The following is a 20,933-nucleotide window of genomic DNA, read 5'->3' as shown; positions in this document are numbered from 1 at the left end:
ATTTTGTGGTTAACTTCTTTTAGATTCAGTGATAAAAATAAAAGATAAATCTACTTTATAACCATCCAGATAACCAGTCATATTTGTAAATCTAAAATCATCTTATTACAAAAAAAGTAAATATAAATTAAGAGTGCTTGAATTTACTTAGGATGACAAAACAGTAGTCATGAAAACTGCCACAAATCCTTAGTGTCAAGGAGCATGAACAAAATGCAGGAAGTTGCAAAGATAACAAAAGCTAATGGCTCTTGGGACCAATAGCAGTTGGGATTAAAACACACATGCATGCATGCATACATGCCAACCAACCTAAAAACAAAATACTGCAATAAATAAGTTAATCTCTACTTAGAGATATGAAAATGCTGGATAGATTGTCTGAATCCACAACTTATTTGGAAATAAATTCTGTAATTCAATCCCAAATTCTTATGCTTTTTTACTTCAAAAAGGCTTGAGTTATCTTCTAAATTATTTATTTTATTATCAGGTTCATTTAGTAGAATTTTGTATTTTTCAATGCTTTTCTGAATAATTTAGACCCTAAGCCTATTTTTTCATACCCCCAACACCACATTTAACTCTAGATTACTATTTATTCAATGCACAGGGATGCCAAAACATACACACGCTACTTGATATATCAAGTTGGAAGTCTTACATGGTAAAGACATCGAGTGCATCTCCAGCAGTTCTTGCCATTTCGAAGTAGGTTTGCAGAATATTGACAGTTCCAGAAAGCGCTTCATGGCCACAACCACAGAACAGGGCAACACCGGCATAGAGCAGGATGGTGGCAATCAGAGAGGCATAGGGAATCCCTCCCAGGCATTTAATGCAGCATTCAAAGCACCCTGTAGGAAAGCAATAGAGTAAGGTGAAAAAATCATATTTTTTTTTCATTTCTTAAAACTTCCAACTTCAATACTATGAGAAATTTTATTTTCCTTAATAGACAAAATCAGATTAACCACATAAACCAAGTCTTAGGGTCTCCTGGAAGGTATAAAGAGTCAGTTCCTTAGTTACAATCTGCCCTTCAAGACAGGAAAGTGCTTATGCCAATTCTAGCTTCTTCCTTCATCGCTCCAAGCTCACAAAAGCCCTTTCTTTCCCACAGAGACTTCCTGTGACATCTTCATCATGTACGCGTGTGTCATTCAGTATTATACTGTTTACAGATTTCACATGCATATATTTTTATTTTCATGATATTTATTCTTTTAATGTTTTGTGGCTGTACTTTTCAGTTAGTTGAATCCTTTTGGAGCATTGAAAATTCAGCAAGAAAATTTGAAAAGTGGAAAAGAATAAAATAGTATCTGAATTCATTGCATATGGTGACTAAAATTAACTCTGAGGTCTGTTGATTGCATATCTTCTTTGTGCAGTGCAGTGACTTGTCATGTAAGTCTGAGTTAGACTACGGTATCAGCTTTCAGAAAATAAGAAAGACAGGAACACATTGGATGTAAGACAGCAGATGAGAAAAATCCTCCTCTCATTAGTATTTTGTAACAACCTTTTTCTTTTGACATTATCATCTGTAAAAATGAAAAGAAAATAATTTCCTTTAAATGATTCTTTTGAAGAGTTAATAATCTAATACATAAACTAGGGCTTGTCATAGAATAGCTACTAAATAAACAATATTTTCAGAGTTCCTGTGTTTTGACTACATCCTATCACAGGAAATCAAATGCAGGCTTTTCTGTTTGTGGTTTTATGTTAGGGTTCCACAAGTTTCAGATTTTGGAGCATTTTGGATTTGCAGATGATGGATGCTTATATCTATCTAGCAACATATGAGGCATGAAATAATTGCAAAGTTCCTGTGTGAAGTAACATTATGTTCCCAGACTGAGCTAGTCTGCTATTTCCCTATTGCTCATTAGACTGGCTTTCTTGAGAATTCATGCCCATCTCATCTGCTTCAGAGGAAGAAAAAGAAAGAAGGAAAAAGGATTCTGAATTCCTCTGCATTTCCATAGTTGTTGCTTGTGAAAGAAAATCATTTCCTGAACATTCCTCCCCAGACACACACACTCTCATAAAATCTGGGGAAGGAGAAAGGTTAGAACAGCTTGAAATTTCATATAGGAGGAAGCAATTTCTCCAGCAGATGGCTAAGATCAGTATGTGTAGTATGTGAATGTCACTGAACAGTTTCAGGTGGAGATGAACAGGGTGGCATAAAAATCCCTGGACTACCCTTTTTTAATGTTCTAAAATTCCCATCTTAGAAATTATTTTATAATGGAGGAAAGCAAAGAAATATAAAGTTGGTGCCAATCCCCAAGAAGCTCCCTAATTTTAACAAATGTACCTATTAGCTCCACAACTTCAAATCCCATTATCCAACAATTTCTCTCTTTGCTATTCTCAAAGCGTAAGATCTGGCTATGTGAGATAATTACCTCATTTTTACAACTTAAGCTATCAAAACAGGAAAAGCATGTCCAACAAAACTCATAGAATAGACACCTACAAGGAGATTAAACAACAAATACTTATGTAGAAATTAATTTCCTATCTTCTGGAGACTAATGTCTACAACAGTAAAGATGAAATCAGAAAGACACTATCTTATGAACATACAATTATAAGACCACAACAGGTCACAAAAACTACCCCTGAGGAGCTCTGAATAATTTATAAACTAATCCAGAGTCAGTCTGTTCTGGGTTCACGTGTTCTCCACTGTGGTCTGGATCACCTGCATTAGCCACCACACAAGGCTCTGCATCTGCAAGGGGGACCATGCATGAAGTGAACGTACCAGGGCACTATTGGTCATTTTAATTCCATGGCACCTTTCACAGCTAGAAAGCTACAAGATAAATTCCAATACTGGGGTAAACTCAAATTGACAACCCCGAGTTAGTACACATTTCACATTGAATATAAGGTCTCCAAATGAAGTGGAGACCCCTTTGTAAATGCTGCCTTTTGAAACACTCAAAATTGTTATCATTTTTTTTTGACAAATTTAAGTTCCTCCAAACCATTACTGTGAGTTCAGGGTAGAGCCTTTCGAGTTCAGACCAGAACCTCAGGGATACATGTACTCAAAGAAGCTTTAAGTGTCTCATCAGGCGCTTGCGATGGGCTGCATCATAATCAGCCCCTGTCTTCCTATGAAGCTGAGTTCAGTTGCCTACTGCCTTTCAAAGAACACTCTCAGAACTCCCATATGGCAAAGCAGCAGATCATTTCAGTATTCTCTCCACCCGCCAGAATCCTACGTAGCTGCTGGCAGGGGAGCTTCTTTCCACCCACAGTGAGAAACAGCCTTGGCAGAGCAGAAGCATCACCATAGCAACAGGGCCCTGGGGCCAGGACGCATTCCCAGCAGTCACCCCTGCAGGCTAAGCATTCTGCAGCCGCTCAGGCTCGTCTCAGAGCTTTTACTGAACCGAAAGTGAAGAAAGAACGTTCTATTAAACGAATATTGATGAAAGTAAAGACAGTGGAAAATATGTTTCTTAAGAAAATCTCTAAAAACAATAGAGATTATGATGTATAAGAGACATTGTCAGTACTAGATATTATAAGAATAGAACCATTAATTCTCAAATAAAGCTGAGCTTCAAATATTAATAAATGATTTTCATGCTGTAACCACATATACACTAAGAAACATTGCGCATGTTCATTTCTGTTTATGTATACTGTTTTAAATGAAATAGCACTATGCCATTAGCTTTCAAATAAAAGTAAATATTGAAAGAATTATGAAGCCTTGTTTCCAGCACCCTCTCCAAAACATCAGTGCCATAAGCATTTCTGCAGTACTTATTAAAGCTATAAATTTAATTTTATTAATATAAATATTTCAAAGGAAATAAAAGCTCCTGTCATGTGCTATCTTCTATGAGATATATGATTAATGTGCCTCTATCCAGGTGTTTTTGAAATAAGCCCGAGCCTTTGCCTATGCTCACTTTCTCAAACTTCATCAAAATCAAGTCAGGGTGAAGAACCTGAACTTAAAAGAAAAAACAGACAAAAAGATGGATGGCCAGGGAGATGGCTCAGTGGAATAAGCGCTTCCCTGGCAAGCACAAGGGCCTGAGTTCAATCCCAGGTTCTGCAAAAAGAGAGAGGCGGGGAGGGAGAGGGAGGGAGGGAGAGAGAGAGAGAGAGACCCAGAAATTGTTGATTTTGGAAAAGAGATTAAACAGTGAGAGTAACAAGTGACATCGATGGCATATTGATCATTTATTCATCGATATACATTTCCTAGTAACCGATAAGGTCCCGTCCCTCATTATCAAGCATCCTGAGAGGTATTTGGCAGTCTTAGCTTGTTCCTTGGACTATTTGTGTACATTTGTCACAACGCTACCTTTCAAAATGTATCACATCATAGCATATGGCAATCATTATTTGTGATACAGGAAATCCTCACTTTCATTTTCTTCATGTGTTTTACGGCTATTCATGACATACTTACTTTATTGATTCAGCTGAACAATTCATCTGATTACATAAATTAAGTCATTAATATTTTAATTGTTATTTTTGGATTCATTTTGTATCTAGAACTATTTTGAATTTATATTGGTAATCATACTACCTGTGAAATTTTTAGCTCCATTTCTTTTCAATAGTTTCAGTTTTATTTATGTTTCCATCATATTTAATCAGATAAAGTGCAATGAGAAAAGGCATGCATATTTTTGTTCATGATATTAAAGAAAACACTTGTTAGCTTGATTTTAGTTTGTTAGCTAAAGAAGGCCTTTTTGGCTTTGAATTCTGTAACATGGATTATATTTTCTGTTGAAATACCTTCATTTTTCTTTCTATTTATCTGCAATTTTAATAGTTTTTTCCTAGGTTAAATTTGCATTCCTAAAAAGAAAAAAATATGCTTATCATTCTATATTTCTGCTGCACTACTGAAATTGTTATGCTAACATTTTTGGAGGGGTAGCACTGGAAATCTGTTCCAAGCTCTGGGTAGAAATGTTCCTCTTAGGCCAGGCATCATGGTGCATGCCTGTAATCCTAGCACTTGGAGGCAGAGGCAGGAGGATCATTGTGAGCTGGAACCAGCCTGGGCTACAAAGTGAGCTTAAGGCCAGCCTGAACTTCAGAGTGAGACCCTATCTCAAAAAGAAGAAAAAACACTGTACATCTCTAATCCTGTTTTTCACTTTCACTTTGAGACAAGGTCTTGCTAAATTGCTAAATTCTATGCCATGCCGGTCCTACCCTGGGCATGCTGAGTTGACCACAAGATCAAACACGGTGGTGCACCCTGTAACCCCAGCCTGGGGAGGCTGAAACAGGAGGATCACAATGAGTCTGAGCTACATAGTGAGACTCTGTACCAAATACATCAAAGTTAATAAATAAATAGATTGCTAAGTTGTTCAGGTTGGTCTTGAATTTGTGATTTTCCTCCTCAGTCTTGCAGAGCCTCAGTATAATAAATGACCATTTGCTGTAAACTTTTCATGTATCATTTCTTCAATCTTTAGTTGAATATTCACACAGGTGTCAAGCATTGTGCTAAATGTTCAATCTGTCAAAATAAAGTCAATACAAATCCCCACTCTGATTCTATAGAGAAAAGAGATAGAAAAGCAACAAGATGGTAAAATAATAGATTTGTGATTATGCAATGTACCAGGAAAAAACTCTAAGTAGAGAAGAGGAATAAGAACTATTAGAATAACGGGTTCAGTTTTGATACAGAGACCAGGAGTATAATAACTACAATAGCGTTTGTTTAAAAATATCTGAAGAAAAAAGGACAATTTATTAAATAAATATATGATAGCTTACACTCATCTTTAACAAGAGGGTAAAAGACAAAGCAAAACCTCTGACAAAGTTCAATAAAAACCACATAGATGGAAATTGGAGGAAAAAAATAAAGACAATTTAGAAGACCAAAAGAAAAAAGGTCAGCATCCACAAATAAATAAAGTAAGGTCTATCAATAGTAAAAATAAAGATTAGCAAACCATCAAACAATATAAACCCATCAGACCAGTCAAGCCATCATATCTGCGTAAGAGTTACCTACTGTTGAAATGCATGACTCCACATCCATGCACCCATGATGTTCAGGAGGGACTTCCCCTTTGGAGTCCTGCTCACAGAACACGGAGGCCTGCTGGTGGCTCTTTCAACAACAAGCTTTTTCTTCAAATTAAGAAAGACTCCAGCAGTAGGGGTCATAGATAATAAGGTCTTAGATAAAGCCATTTTTAACAGAGAAATGGACTCTATCAGCTGAATTCAAAGCCATTTTTTTTTGCAGAGATGTATTTCCAAAAATTTATAGCAATTCCAATTTAGCCTCCAGCTCCTAAAAAGGACATTTAAACAGAGTAGAGCCAACCTGACTTTCTCATAGCATGTTATAAGAGGAAATGTGTCTCTTAGACACAAAAGAATGACTAAATCAAACGTGCTTTGCTAGGTTTAGCTCATAAGGCCTGTGCTTTTGCCTTTCTGCACCGACAGCCCCAATACTGCTTGACTTTATCAATATTTAGTGCATGATTCTGAACACTCAGCATTTCTATACATTGTACTTATACAATTAATGTGAAATTGCTACCATAACTGAAGTTACACACTGCAAAATAAAAATCAGAGTTTTCTGATATTTTTTAGAAACTTTTCCAAAAACCTCCTATCAAAACACCTGGCATTATAATGTCCTGAGATGGGTGTTCCTCAGGAAATTGCAATTGATGTCACTAAGCCTGCAGTTTTAAATTACCCAAATAACAGTAGATAATCCCTATTTTTAAATTCATTATGTGTTATGGTACATAATAATTTTGCATTTATTTTGGAGATTTGGTACATATGCACATTGTACCTTGATCATTTTTTATTCCTTTTCCCAAAAAATTCCTTCTTACAAGCATACCAGGATGAGAAAAAGCAAGAGCACACTTAGGAAAAATGTTTTACTATAAAGTGCATAGAAAACACATTTCTTATTACCTTTAATTAATGACATAATAACTTTTAACTCATTCTATAGTTTAAATAATGAAAAATTAATAATACCAAAGTTTTACAGTTTTATGACAAGGACTGAAAGGCTTTTGAAAAAAAGTAATGACTCTTTACTTTGATATACAGATGCTCAGTGGATAATACAGGCAAGATAAAGCTAGCCAGTCTATTTTAATGTTGTTTCTTTCCCCTTTTATTAAGTAACTTCCTTTAACAATGATTTTTTGGGTCAGATTTCCATTCCACTGCACAGGTAGGCATGTTAATCATTTAAGGAGGGCCTCTGCAAGTATTGGTAGTACAAGACTGACTAGCTTTAAGTTTACCTACCCTACATTGTCTTGTCTTGTCATTGTCTCCTGCAAGACTAAAGACAAGAAAAACTGAGGTGTTTTCAAGACCTAATAGGACTTTGAATTGCATGTCTTTTACTAGATCTTCTTTAGACATCACCCTGAGGTGTTGCATAACACTACAGTCACTGCCAGAAACCTGTAGTCACCTTGGAACAAACCATCTCAAAAGGAGCTAACTCCCCTAAGCAGAGCATGATGGGAGCCCAGGCTGGCCCCTAAGGAGGAACAATCATCTCTTAGTGAGAACCAAATTGACACCCCAAGCCATGACAAAGACAGCCATGACACTGCCCAGGAGCTTAGAGAACCAGTCTTGAGAGAGTGATGAACCAGAACACATTTTGACTATAATACCTTAATTATATCTGCCTCTGGCGCCATCTACTGGGATGGAATAGGTTAGCTCATGGAATATGTTAGGGGTGAAAATGCCTTCTATTTAACGTAAAACTCCTATCAGTAACCTGGAAAGGAAGAGTTACAGATATTTGATCGATCCTGTCTTCTCAGTATAGCTATGCTGATTAATTCCTTGCCTGCTTTTTATCATTACGTTTTCTGCTTTGGGTTCTGGCGTCGAGTGGGGACATCTATTCACCAAGACTCCCCAAGGCTAGGCTTCCTATGCTGCAGGAACAAATTTCTTTAAATATATTGTGGCCTACACTAAGTACAGAATTAAGGTAAATATTTGAATAATGCAGTATGCTGCAGCATCACCAAGATAACAAACTTAAATGGCAGGTTTTGTACCTTCAACATCTTAGCCGTTGTGAAAATACTGGGCTTAAATAAATCAGTTTCTAATTTTAATAGGTACATCTTTGAAAGGAAGAAAGATCTGCAGTGCTGGTAGGCATTTTGAAACCCTCCTAATGTTTGTGGCTAAATATCAAAATCACCAGGAATTGTGTCAAAAATAGAGAGCCTGGGATCCCCTCTTGAGAGCCCTATCTGTTTTGATCAAGTGCTTCACTTGATTCTGCAGAACAGATGCAGCAGCATATGGGAATCATACGATGGTATATAAAACCATATTAATGTCTGAGTTACTTTAAAATTAATTTATAAACTAGGGTATATTTATAATACTGGGTTTAAAAGGACATTACTTTTTACTGTAAAACTTTATTTAACCCAACATATCCCAAGGTACTAGACATTCATGAAATGCAAAGTAAAACAACACTGAGGTACCATCTCACCCCAAAAACAATGGCTATCATAAAGAAATCACCCAACAACAAATGTTGGAGAGGCTGCCGGGGAGAAGGAGCCCTTCTTCACTGCTGGTGGGAATGTAGACTGGTGCAACCGTTATGGAAATCAGTGTGGAGATACCTCAAAATACTAGGACTGGAAATCCCATTCAATCCAGTTATCCCCCTTCTGGGAATTTTCCCAAAAGAAGTGAAAACTTCATATCATAGTGATATATGTGTGCTTATGTTTATAACAGCACAATTTGTGATAGCCAAATCTTGCAAACAACCAAAATGCCCATCACCTGAAGATGGGTGAAAAATATGTGGTGTTTTTATATAATGGAGTATTACTCAGCTATAAAGAATAATAAACTCAAAGCCTTTATATATAAGTGGATGCTACTTGAAGCTATACTCATAAGTGAAAGAAGCAAGATCCACATGTGTAAATATTGTACTGTCTCCCTAGTGCAAGAACTCGAAAGAAGAAATAAAAATTGAAAGGTGTAAAAACTAAACAGAAAGTGAGAACTTAAGGATTAACCAACGAAGAGACAGAAAGGAGAAAAGTTAGGAAATATGGCAGGGGCAAAACCATACATTTATATAAACAAGATGGTTAAGGCCATGGTCCTAAGAATTGCTATTAGGTTTTTGAAAATAGCAGATAATGGGTAGAATTCTCACCCTGACTAACTCTATATGCTGATATCTGTGAACTAAGCCACTAGACTGAGAACAGCAACGTGTAATACCAATATATCCCAAGATATTATTTCTTTTTTTATTTTTTATTTTTTATTTTTTGGCAGAACCGGGGATTGAACTCAGATCCTTGCATTTGCCAGTCAAGCGCTTATCCTACTGAGCCATCTCCCTGGCCCCTATTTTTTTTTATTTTTTAAAGAGAATAAAAATAATTTTAAATAATGGAAGTAATACAGAATTACAAAACAAGATGACAGGGACAAAAAGACAGTACTCTGAAAAATCTGGGTGAGCTATTAGCTACAATATGTGGTTTATAAGTAATGATACCAAGGAACACTTTGAACACTTTTCATCTGTCGAGAACGGGGCCAAGACTCCCTGTCCCGAGAGGTGTGATGTCAGGAGTGTGCTCTGAACAAGCCAGTTTCCCAAGTAATTATTAGAGCAGTTGTTAAAAGTGTGAAAGCTTATTTATTGTGAAGGTTTCAGAAATGATAATTTTCCTTGAGATATTTTCAATATAAAAAGTGTTTACTGATAGTTAAGCTACATGTAAGTTGTTTTTCAAAATTATAACACTAATTACGGAACATCCTGCCCTGGTCAGCATGACTTAGCAAAAATGATTTGATTAATTAAAAATGCTTCCCTAAGGCAAAAAAGTTAATTGCTTCAATAATGATTAGAACCATACTCTTCTGTGATAAATAAGGCCCTTAGGGGAGGGAACAATCAGGTGCAAACTTGTTTCTGATATGCATAAGCAATCGCTGGAAAGAAAAAATATGGAGCCCCGGAACTGGTCTAAACTCCAAACACCTGCAAGCCTTGGCAGTCCACTCCTTTCTTGTTCAGATGGTGTCTGACCACCCAGTAAAGACTGCTCTTCTTCCACCGTGAATGTACTGAGCACATATTACCTTAACATGATTTAGTACATCTGCTCACATATGCTTAAGATTTCTGGACACAGGTGGGCAGTTTCCTCTTGGGATTGCTCACCACAGCCTAAGAGTAAATGGCCTGCAGTCTTCTGGATGCTTGACGTTAAGGTGGATGCTCAAGATAAGTGTTTTCCTGTGTGTGGTGCCTCCCCAGGACCTCCCAAATGTCTGGGGACTTCGTAGCAGTATTTCACTTCACACGGCCTTTCCACGCGACTGCTTTGAACACTCTTTTGGCGTGGTGAGTTACAAATGGATGGATTCCAACAGAGCAGGAGCTCCACGCCAGAGAAAGAGAATGTTGCCCCTGGAAGAGGGTAATTCTAGAAATCTAGATTTGGAGGTGGGAGGCGTGAGGAAGTTCACTCCAATTCTGGATGAGAGGAATGGTAGAATTTCAGCCATCTTTAATCTGCCAAAACCTTATCCATCTTAAATAAAACTGCACACTCCAAGGATTGATGTCTTTTTCTGTATTACATTTGTCACCATCCAATATATTGCTTGTACAACTTGTTGCTTTGTTTATTGATTTGTGAAAGCCTAGAAGTGAACATTGTTGTCTTGTTAATTTCTTTCTTTCTTTCTTTCTTTCTTTCTTTCTTTCTTTCTTTCTTTCTTTCTTTCTTTCTTTCTTTCTTTCCTTTTACAGAATTGGGGATTGAATTCAGTCCCTTGCACTTGCCAGGTAAGCGCTTATTCTACTAAGCTATCTCCCCAGCCCCCATGTCTTGTTAATTTCGATGTGTCCAAATCCCAGAAGAGCTTTGACACTAGTTGGCGCTCAATTAATGTTAATTAATTGCAAAGTTTGTCTCAGCAAACAACAAGACATGTGTAAAAGAGATCAGTACCTTCAAATCCTCCCCATGTTTACCCTGCAGATAAATTATACAAATAGATGGGTCACTTTATAAATTAGATAACACACACACACACACACACACACACACACACACACACACATGGAGAGAGACAAAAATCTCCAAAGGAGTGAACAACAAAATTTCAAAAGACAAATGTTAAAAGGAAAAGAGAATATCATAGATTATTACATTATCCAATGTAAAGTATTTTATTTGAATTGAATCATATTTAACCTCTTACTGAAGAATTTAAAGACATTCTTGATAATGAAAATATAAATTTACTATCTAGTAATCTAAATAACTATGCAATAACATGGATTCAAATGAAAAAGAAATTAAAAAATCAAATTACGTTTAAAAAGTTGGCTTGAAGTGCTTATAGAAAGTTTGTTTCTTTAATTCACAAAAAATTAGTGATAATTATACATAGAATATTTACTCAAATATGGTAGTTTTTAATGTACCGTAATTCCAAGTTTTAAATATCATTCTTTTCAAAAAGCAGACCATTAATAATTTCTGTTTAATTTTACCACAACATGCTATTTTGACAGTATAAGGCAAAACCTGAAGAAACATTTTGTAATATTTCTTACATTGAAATGCTAACTCAAAGTATAGAAATAAAAATTATCTCCTGATAATCTTAACATGTTACTTTGCCTTAAACATTAACACAGTTAATGCTTAAATTTTTTTTCTTTTCATTCTTATTTTTTGTTTTTAGTTCCTTGTAACTTTTTTGTTGTTTTATTTTTTGAATGAATTTCCACATTTATATCTGGTAGTTTAAACAACTGATCTGAAGATAGCTTCTTGCAATACAGCAAGCGTTGTTGAATTGCTACCACTTTGCTTAGTGAAATTTGTACGTTTCTAAATTCTGTACATTTCTATTTTATTACTTGCTAAATGTGTACATTTCTGTTTTTATTACTATCTTGTAAGCTTTAAGAAATAAAAAAAAATCAAAAAAGAGTATGTAATAGTTTGTTAGCAACAGAAAAAAATCCCACTATTTGTTCAAAGGAGAATGCTTCCACAGCTCTGAAATGCTGCGGAGGGTCCAAGTCCTCTAATAAACACTTGCAAACAGGGAGCAAATGGCAGTGTTTCAAAGCAGAACTACCACTGCTGCAAATTCTCTTTCTTAGGCATCAGCGACACTACCCTGCATTTTTAAATCAATAGAATAATGTTTTTATTCTCTGTCTCTCTCCCCACCACCTCCGACCTCTCTTTCTCATTAGCAGAGCTATCATCGTGTCCTCTTTTCCTAAGAGGCCAGAGAAATATTGTTCTAAGTCCCAATACATTATCTTTTAAATGTTGTGGGGGAAATGTTGATTTTATTTGAGCCAAGCATAAGTCTGTTGCTTTGTTGCTTCTATTACCATCTGAATGAGCACTATGATTGTAGCAAATAGATGTAGTTTTTTTTATTACAACAGTTTTCACCCTCAACTAATTTATCCCATGTCTGGAATGTTTGATGTCCTTTGTTTCATTTGATCGTGTCCCCGATGACCTTTAGATGAAGAGGGGCTGAAAAAAAAGAAAAGGTTTCCAGGAGGATGAGGATTACAAAGCAGCCTACGAGCTGTTACAGCAGCGCACGCCTCCTGGCTGTTTGGTATTCTGCTCACCACAGGGCAGATCCTGAAGAGAGCTCAGCCTATGTGGACAACCTACACTTCACACAAATCTTTCTATTTCAGGTTACTAATCCCAGAATTTCATGAATACACACAAAGCTCATTTTCAGTGCTTGCAAGTCACCTCGGGTGGTTGTGAGGCAAAAATAGGAGTTGTTTCAAACTATTAGAAGAATGCCCATGGAATATGTGCAAAAGCAAAAATAATACACAAAAAATAGATCCCTAGACACTAATCCATGCTCTAGATTTGGATACAATTCTCCTGTAACGTGTTTTGCATATGACAGGGATCAGCTTCTGAGACCAGGAACATTGGTATTTCCTTATTCCCTCTAATGCCCATTACCTGCGACGGTCTTTTGAAACCACACCTTTTCTATTTATAATCTAGAATAATGAAGCTTATGCATACAATCTATGTGAGGATACATTTAGACAGCATTTTATATGGGATTAGGATCACAAACACAGAAAGTGCTAAATAATCTGAAGACTAGGCCTATTTTTATATTTTATTTTTGCTTGTTGCTGTTGCTCTGGTTATCTGAGAGACAGAATAAACCAACTTCCCCTACCAAAATATCTACCCTTGATTTTCAGTGTCTTGTCAAATCAAATTATATTGAGAAAACTATATTGGAATCAGCCTAATAGAATCAAAAGATGGAACTTAACCTGAGGAAACCTTAAGGGTGTGCCCTATAATATAAAGAAAGCCAGTGGCGTCTACATTTAGTCACACCGTTCATTGTTCAAATGTGTTGAAAGGAACCTAAAGAAAGTAATAGCAGAACTATGGCATAATTCTGCTTTTTTAAATAATTAGAAGTTGTTTAAACTTTTCTAGCATTTTTTTTTACTGTTTTGAGAAAAAAAAATCTAATTTTTTAAAAAAACTGGTAGGTTGTGAGAAGTGAAAGACTGCTTTTATTACCTTTCCAGCTGTTGTGCAAACTCATTAGCATATTTCCTCAAAATTCTTGGAAAGTGCTCCGCAAGGCCATTTGTAAGGTTTCCTACTACATGAGTGGCCTTACTCGGAATTAAGAGACAGCGGATATTTTTCTGGGTTTTCATGAAAACCTATTGACATCCTATGGTATCAACAAGGATATATGATGAAATGTAGACACTTAGGTAATTGAAAGAATTATTTTTATCCCAAACATCTGACAAGGTTCTTGTAAATAGTGTCTTGGATGTGAAAGAAAATAAGTACAGAAAAGGACAATATAATTGTAGACAAAATGTAACCAGTGATTTGGTAGCTTTTATTGTCAAATTGATCATAGAGAGTAGTTTATAACATAGTGTACACTATACAATATGCAATAATTTTTCTCTACTATTAAAATAACAGCACTTAAAGAAATCTTACTGTGGCTAATGTTTTGGGAGCAGAAGTTTATAGCAGCTCTAATGATCCATTATAATACAGAAATGACACATGAAATCTGCCCTTGCTGCTGCTTGGTTAAACAAAGGGGTTGTGTGTGTCTCACACTTAACAGGCTGTAAGTAAAGAGTTGGGCACTTGGAACAAAATGGGGAGCATCCAAGAGGTGTATGTGGCCATGAGGTCTTCAGAGCTAGGAACATGAACTCGGTTTAGGTTTCATCTTAGACAAACGACAATAAAAGAAAATGCCATTGTCAAAATTTTTGTTTCCTCTTAGGTATTTGCCTAGGGAGAAGGCAAATTTGTTTGAAGCTAATGTTCTAAAAGGGAGGTAAGAGGTATTTCTAGGAAAATCTGATTAGAATATTGTATTTTAATCAATGAGTCTCAGAAATTGTACTCTTCTTATTGTGGCTTAATTTCTTAAGTAACTTGAGAAAATATGAAATGTTCACCAAGTAAACTCATTTTGTTTTTGAAAGTGACGTTATTAGAGAGATCCAACCTTGTCATCTATAGAGAAATATTTAAGTTATACTAAACTTGTTTGTTGGATAAACAGAACATCAGTAAATCTAGTTCTTTATCCCAATATATTTGATATTGCAATTTCAAAAGCTTATATTAAAAAGAGTATGTATCATACATATCATGTAATCATGAGTAATGAATATTCATACAAAAATTGAGATGTAAGAGAGCTGAGATCAGTGTTTAAGAGTGGGTGCATGCTCATTAGGGGCAGTTCCTTATTCCCTGTAATGCCAATTACCTGCAATGGTCTTTTGAAGCCATGCCTTACATATTCCCTATCTAGAATAATGATAGTGACTGTACACATGCTCTACATGGTTATATACACATGCTCTACCTGATTCCACAAGAACCACTATTTAAGGAGGAACAGCACAGAACGGTAAGAGGGGAGTCTGGCTTCTGGCTGCTAAGTAAGTTCCACTGGAAGCATCCCATAGGTCACAGGCAAGTCTCTTCAACGTCCTTCATTGTTCGACAATGCAAATGAATGGAATGTTCTGGAGGGTCGCTTTGTGTTTACAAAGAACTATTAAAACATCTTTTAAAATGTTAAATGGTTTTGGTTTTCCTCTCCCAATTTTCAGTCAATCATCAACAAAGGGAGAAAAAAAGAATACTTTTATTTTCTCCAGAAAGCTTCAACCAGTTATTATCCAAGTGACAAAAATTTGATCAGAAGGGTATATGGCTGTATTCATGTTGAAACAGGGAGGAACAAGTTCTGAGGATAGGATAATGGTTTTCTGTTCAAATCTATTTGTAACTTCTCCTCAAGAGGCAGCCATGCCTTCTGAGTCAAGCTTTCTCAAAAGCTTCTGGGAAAATAAGGATGAGACTACTATGGTCCACTTTTCCCACTTGTTCATCTACTTGTTCATTTGAGAAGAAGGTATCACTTTAGTATGATGCAACATTTTGAAAGTTGGAAAGTCTTTCCAAGAGCCAAATTTTAAAACCTATTAAATTGTAAATTCTCTTTGTTTGCAAATGTTTTATCTAACATTTTTAATTACAGGGAAGGCAGGCAGCCCATGCCTATAATCCCTGCCACATGGCAAGTGGAGGCAGGAGCTCACAAGATGGCGCTCAGCATGAACAACTTAGCACAACCCTATATCAAAAAGAAAATAGGAAAAGGATGAATAGGTAGCTGTCTGAGGGCCCTGAACTGAGGTCCTAGCACTGCAAAGACAAAAGCAACAAAAAGTACAGTAAAAGGGATAGTTTCAAATATTATTTCAATTAAACATACTGCAAAATTATTATTTTTACTAAGATGATAAACTTTCATACAAATTTTACAGATGCCTGATATTTAAATGTATTAGCTTATATAGCCTGCCATTTTTCAGATTCCACTCAAATTGTGAGCAGGGATATTAGAAACACAATATGCATTTTGATGTATATGTAATAAATGGTTGAAAAATTCCAATGTATTAGCTAAACCTTTTAGCATTTAAAAAAATCTTGATAGTTGTGACATAGTCCTTCAAATAGTTATATCTCGGTGTCATTTGGTTATAGCACTTACTTTAAAATACAGAAGATACTAAGGAGTACAGATGAAGTTGGAAACCACAAAACACACATTTCCCAACATCGTGCACTAAATAACAATCACTCCACACACCTTCAATGGCTACCATATATCTTTTTGGACCTACTTGTACACAAGTGAATCTTGTCTTATGTAACAGCTAGACTAGCTCTCTAGTGAGATGCAGCATAAAAGAAGCTAGTGGACATGGTCACTGTTATGGTTTGTGTCTAGTAGTCCTTCCAAAGCCTCATGCCATCATAAGGCATTACTTCTAGAGTTTGAGATTAATTTATGATCAAGGCTGGGATTATGGGTCTTAGTACTGCTGGAATTACAGGTGTGAGTACAACACCCAGCCTGGGGCAGACAGCCAGAATACAACTTAAGGGAGACAGACTTCCTCTCTGTACTTCATCTGTACTTTCTCTCTGTTGCCATTGTTGCTGCTACTCCTCCCTTTTGCACTCTTGCTCTTCGCTGCTGCCATGAAAGGTTGATCTCTGCCATGTGCCGCTCTGCTTTGGGCCCAGCTGAGTATGGACTGAAACCTCCAGTAACTGTGAACTAAATGAACCTTTCCTTCCTTCATTTTAGTGTCAGGTATTTGACCCAGCAATGAGAGAAAAGTAACTGAGTAACTGAGGATTTTGGTACCAGAGAAGTGAGGTCATTGCTGTGGCTAAACCATGTGGATTGTAAGTTTTTGGGAATGCCTTAAGGGAAGTGATGGGAAAGGTTCAAAAGCCTACAAGAGAAGTGCTAAAACAGCTTCAGCTGTAATGTATGGAAGATTCTGGTCAGAGCTCAGAAGACCGGACAGCTGATAGAAATCCTGCCTGTAAAGACCAGGCTGGGAGATTTCTGTTGGGAGAAAAGACTACATTGGTTGTTGGACTCCAGATGATTTGTGTTATCGCTTGGAAGAAAGTTTGTCTGAATTTTGCTCATGTCCAGAGACTTTACCTGAGATTGAGTTTAAGCATGGTGGATTGATTAATCTGGCAAAAGATATATCAAGGCAGTCAAATATTGAGGCAGTAGCATGGCTGTTGTTGGGGGCTTTTAGCCAGATTTATGTTGAGAGTCAAGAACAAAGAGCCCAGCAGGATAATTTAAAATGTTGTGAGTTTGGCCAGAAAGGAAGCTCCCATAAAGCTGCAAAGATAGAGCTAAGATCTCCATTGCCCAGGAGGAACAGGAGAGTAGAAAAGATGTCCTCTCTGTAGCCATTGAGGTTGCTACTCCTCCCTTTTACTCTCTGCTCTGCCACCACTATGACATGTTGCTGTCTGCCATGTGCCACTCTGCCTTGGAGCCAGCTGATAAGGACTGAAATCTCCAGTAACTGGGCATTAAATAAACCTTTCCTTCCTTCATTTTGGGTGTCAGATATTTGTCCCAGCAATAAAAGAAGAGTAACTGAGACAAGCACCCTCGTTGAATTCAAGAAAAAAAGAAAAAGAAAATATTTAATGTGACCAGGGAAAGTACAGATTGTGAGGTTATGTGTGGTTGTCTGTAATATGAATGCGATGGTTAGAACTCCTGAAGTTACATTTGCATCAAGTCACCTCTATGAAGTGCTCTGCTAGGCCAGCACACACCCACTGTCTGTTGCTCAGAGCCCCCATAGGCTTTCGCCCTGCTGCAGTCCACCCTGCAACATGTTCCCTAATTATGTCACCTGGGACTCTTCCCCTAATGATTTTTTTTTAATCTTTATTTATTTGGTATAGGGTCTCCTTACACAGCTTGGTCTCATTGCGATCCTCATGTCTCGGGCTCCCCAGCACTGAGATTACAGGTGTGTACCTCCAGGCCCAGTTTCAGTGGCCCACACAGTAGCATGGCATGGGGGACCAGGATCGAACCTGGGTCATTATACTTGTTAAGCAGGTGCTTAGACCACTGAGCTATCTCCCCAGCCCCTCATTTACTTCTACTCAAACTTTTATTGTTCTCCTTAAAATAAAAAACTTATGTGATACAGGTCATAATTCAAAAACATAAAAGAGAGTATCAATGAGCACTCTGTGAAGAAAATCTATGTATCTGTGCTGTTTAATTATGCAGGGCAATTCAATATCTTGAGTCAATAGAAAAATAATATGTTATTTTTAACTGACATTATTTAAATGAAAATTGAGCTCCACTATTAATTAGACTGGATAGAAACTTACAAATCATAGTGAAAATAAAACATCAAATTTGTCTTATCAGATTTTATTCAATATCTTTAACTTATAGCCACAAATCTGTGACAGAGTTAAAAAAGGAACAAGTTCTGATTTTCTACTTAAATACCTCATTTACTACATTGTTGAATAGTCCATGGGGAAAATGCTTAACTTGTATAGCTTTGTCCACCATGGATGTGGCTAGTAGTTAATGATCATAAAACCCATTACCCAGTTATATATTGCCTCTTTTACCAATTCATTCACTAATTTTATTAACTGCAAAAGGTATTAGAAAACACAAAAAATCATTCCAGATTACCTCATATATTAAATGCATTGACAATAATGTAGCAACTTTTCACTCATTTGACTTATTAAAAATAAAATTATAATATTAAATCATGGCATACTTTTACTCAACTACAAATAAAACATACAAACACATGTAAATCAATTGCAGTCATTTTCCAGTGGGAATCTAAGACAAACAATGAAGTCTTTCCCCTTAAAAACACATTTAAAATGATCCATCACTAACAATGAAAACAAAACCATGAAACAAAACAAAAGTCTTAAAAATTTTCTTTGAAGAGTGCAAAAGATCTTTTTGGTAAGTACCATTTTGATAAGTGAAGAAAGCAACTGAACTCAAAATACATGATTATTTTTCCTGGATTTTATCAATTACACATTTAAATTTTCCTTTAATCTTTTAGTTATGTTTTTATTTGGCGCAGGGTCTTGCTATGCAGCTTGGACTTATAGTGATCCTCGTGTCGCAGCCTCCCCAGGGCTGGGATCACAGGCATGCAACACCAAGTCCAGTTTCAGTTCCCAGCTCAATGCAGGGCCAGCACAGCATGAACACCTGGGATCAAACCCGAGTTCTTGCGCTTCCTAGGCAGGCACTTAGACATCAAGCTATCTCTTCGACCCAATTTTATGGATTATATTTGATTATATACTACACAGTTTCCCATGACAGCAATTTCTCTTCCATCAAATGTATATGAAGACCAAAATCACAATCATCCCAGCCATTATGGTAAGGCTTCTAGTTGTGGCAGAGGGGCCTACTGCTCTACTAGTATCTCAGTCAGCAAGTACACAGTAGTACCCAGATCTCACATCTTTGTCCTAGAGTCAGTTACTGGGAAAACTCAAAAGTGGCCATATGTTTCAGTTATCTAAAACAATGCTAGCTTATCTGTTTTTATTCCTCAGGTTTCTCAATTTAAATGACTACGTGGTCACCACTTCTGGAGAATAAAAGAACTATGAGGTGAGAATGCCTTCTTTCTGACAAGTCTGAGTCCTGTCAATCACTGCATTTTTTTTATTTGTCCAAAGTCTCTTTTATTTCAGCAATGGGAATCCTTCTTCTATTGACAAGTACAAAGCTCTCCCTGCCTATCTCAAATCAGTTCCTCTACTCCTGGTTTCTGTCTTCTTCTACAGTTAGTCAGCCTATCTGCCATATACACTTAGCAGCTTCTCATGGCTATTTTCACTGGATTTCAGTTATCCTTAAGTTTTTTTCATTTGAGAAATTAATTAAAAATTAATCCTTATCTTCGCATGTCCTAACTAAAGTGTGTCTTCTGTTTTAGTCCACTTCTCTGCACAAACTGCTTCAGATTGCTGACAATAATTAAATTTTTTTAATCATTTCTGACTCACTGTACAAAACACTCTTCCAGCTGGTTTTGTGATCCATCGCTAACCTGAACCGCTCTCAAGCTTTCCTGTGTTCCCCACCATACATGATTCAGTTCTTCTGAACTGACCACTGATTATCCTCCCTTCTTCTTGGCCCTGCTTATATTTTAGCCAAAACATTCACTGAATAACTAGATTTTGGCTGCTTTATGGCATATCTTCCTCTGTTCCTAGGTCTCTAGCTCCTGCCATGGTTCTGCAAATCTGTCCTGTCATGCATTCTTTTGTAGTTCTTTAAAAGTTTTTTTAATGGGTCCAACTGCACATCTACTGACCCATCTTGATCATAAACTTTAATTAAAAAATACCATTTCACCACTTCATTACATCAATATTTAGACTTTCTCAATCTTAGAATAAGGACTAACTGGGTCCAGCAAGATAGCTCGGTGGACTAAAATGCCTACTTAAGCAAGCTTAGGCAAGCACCAGGACTGTGGTTCCACCCCCAGCACCACATGCCACACCAGCCCCATCCCCAGGGTGGGCTTCACTGGCCACAGAGTTCAGGCATAGTGGCCCACACCTGTAATCCCAGTGCTGAGGAGGCTGAAAGCAGGAAGATTACCATGAGTCTGAGCTGAGACCCTGCAGCAACCAAATACATTAAAAAGTAATAATAATAAGAACAAACCCTTGTCTGGCCTTTGAAACTCGGAACTCATTTACTGTCAACTACTTAAATGGCAGCCATCATTGTTACAGCTGCTACTGAAGTTCTCTGAATTCCTCCATGATATGGACCTTGTCCCTATGCCATTGTAGCTCATGTCAAATATCACACACACACACACACACACACACACACACACACACACA

General features: G+C 36.8%; 1 protein-coding gene across 1 annotated transcript in view; it reads right to left on the bottom strand.

The window, feature by feature from the left end:
• Positions 1 to 20,933, bottom strand: part of Gpm6a (glycoprotein M6A) — a 341,907-nt gene that overhangs the window by 41,447 nt on the left and 279,527 nt on the right. Inside the window, exon 2 of the mRNA XM_023700101.1 lies at positions 665 to 857. Coding sequence (XP_023555869.1) covers positions 665 to 857 — 193 coding nt within the window. The remainder of the gene's footprint in view (positions 1 to 664; positions 858 to 20,933) is intronic.

Source organism: Octodon degus, unplaced genomic scaffold, assembly GCF_000260255.1.
Source record: "Octodon degus isolate 3935 unplaced genomic scaffold, OctDeg1.0 scaffold00121, whole genome shotgun sequence".
Classification (NCBI taxonomy): domain Eukaryota; kingdom Metazoa; phylum Chordata; class Mammalia; order Rodentia; family Octodontidae; genus Octodon; species Octodon degus.
This window is presented reverse-complemented; position numbering and strand designations above follow the sequence as displayed.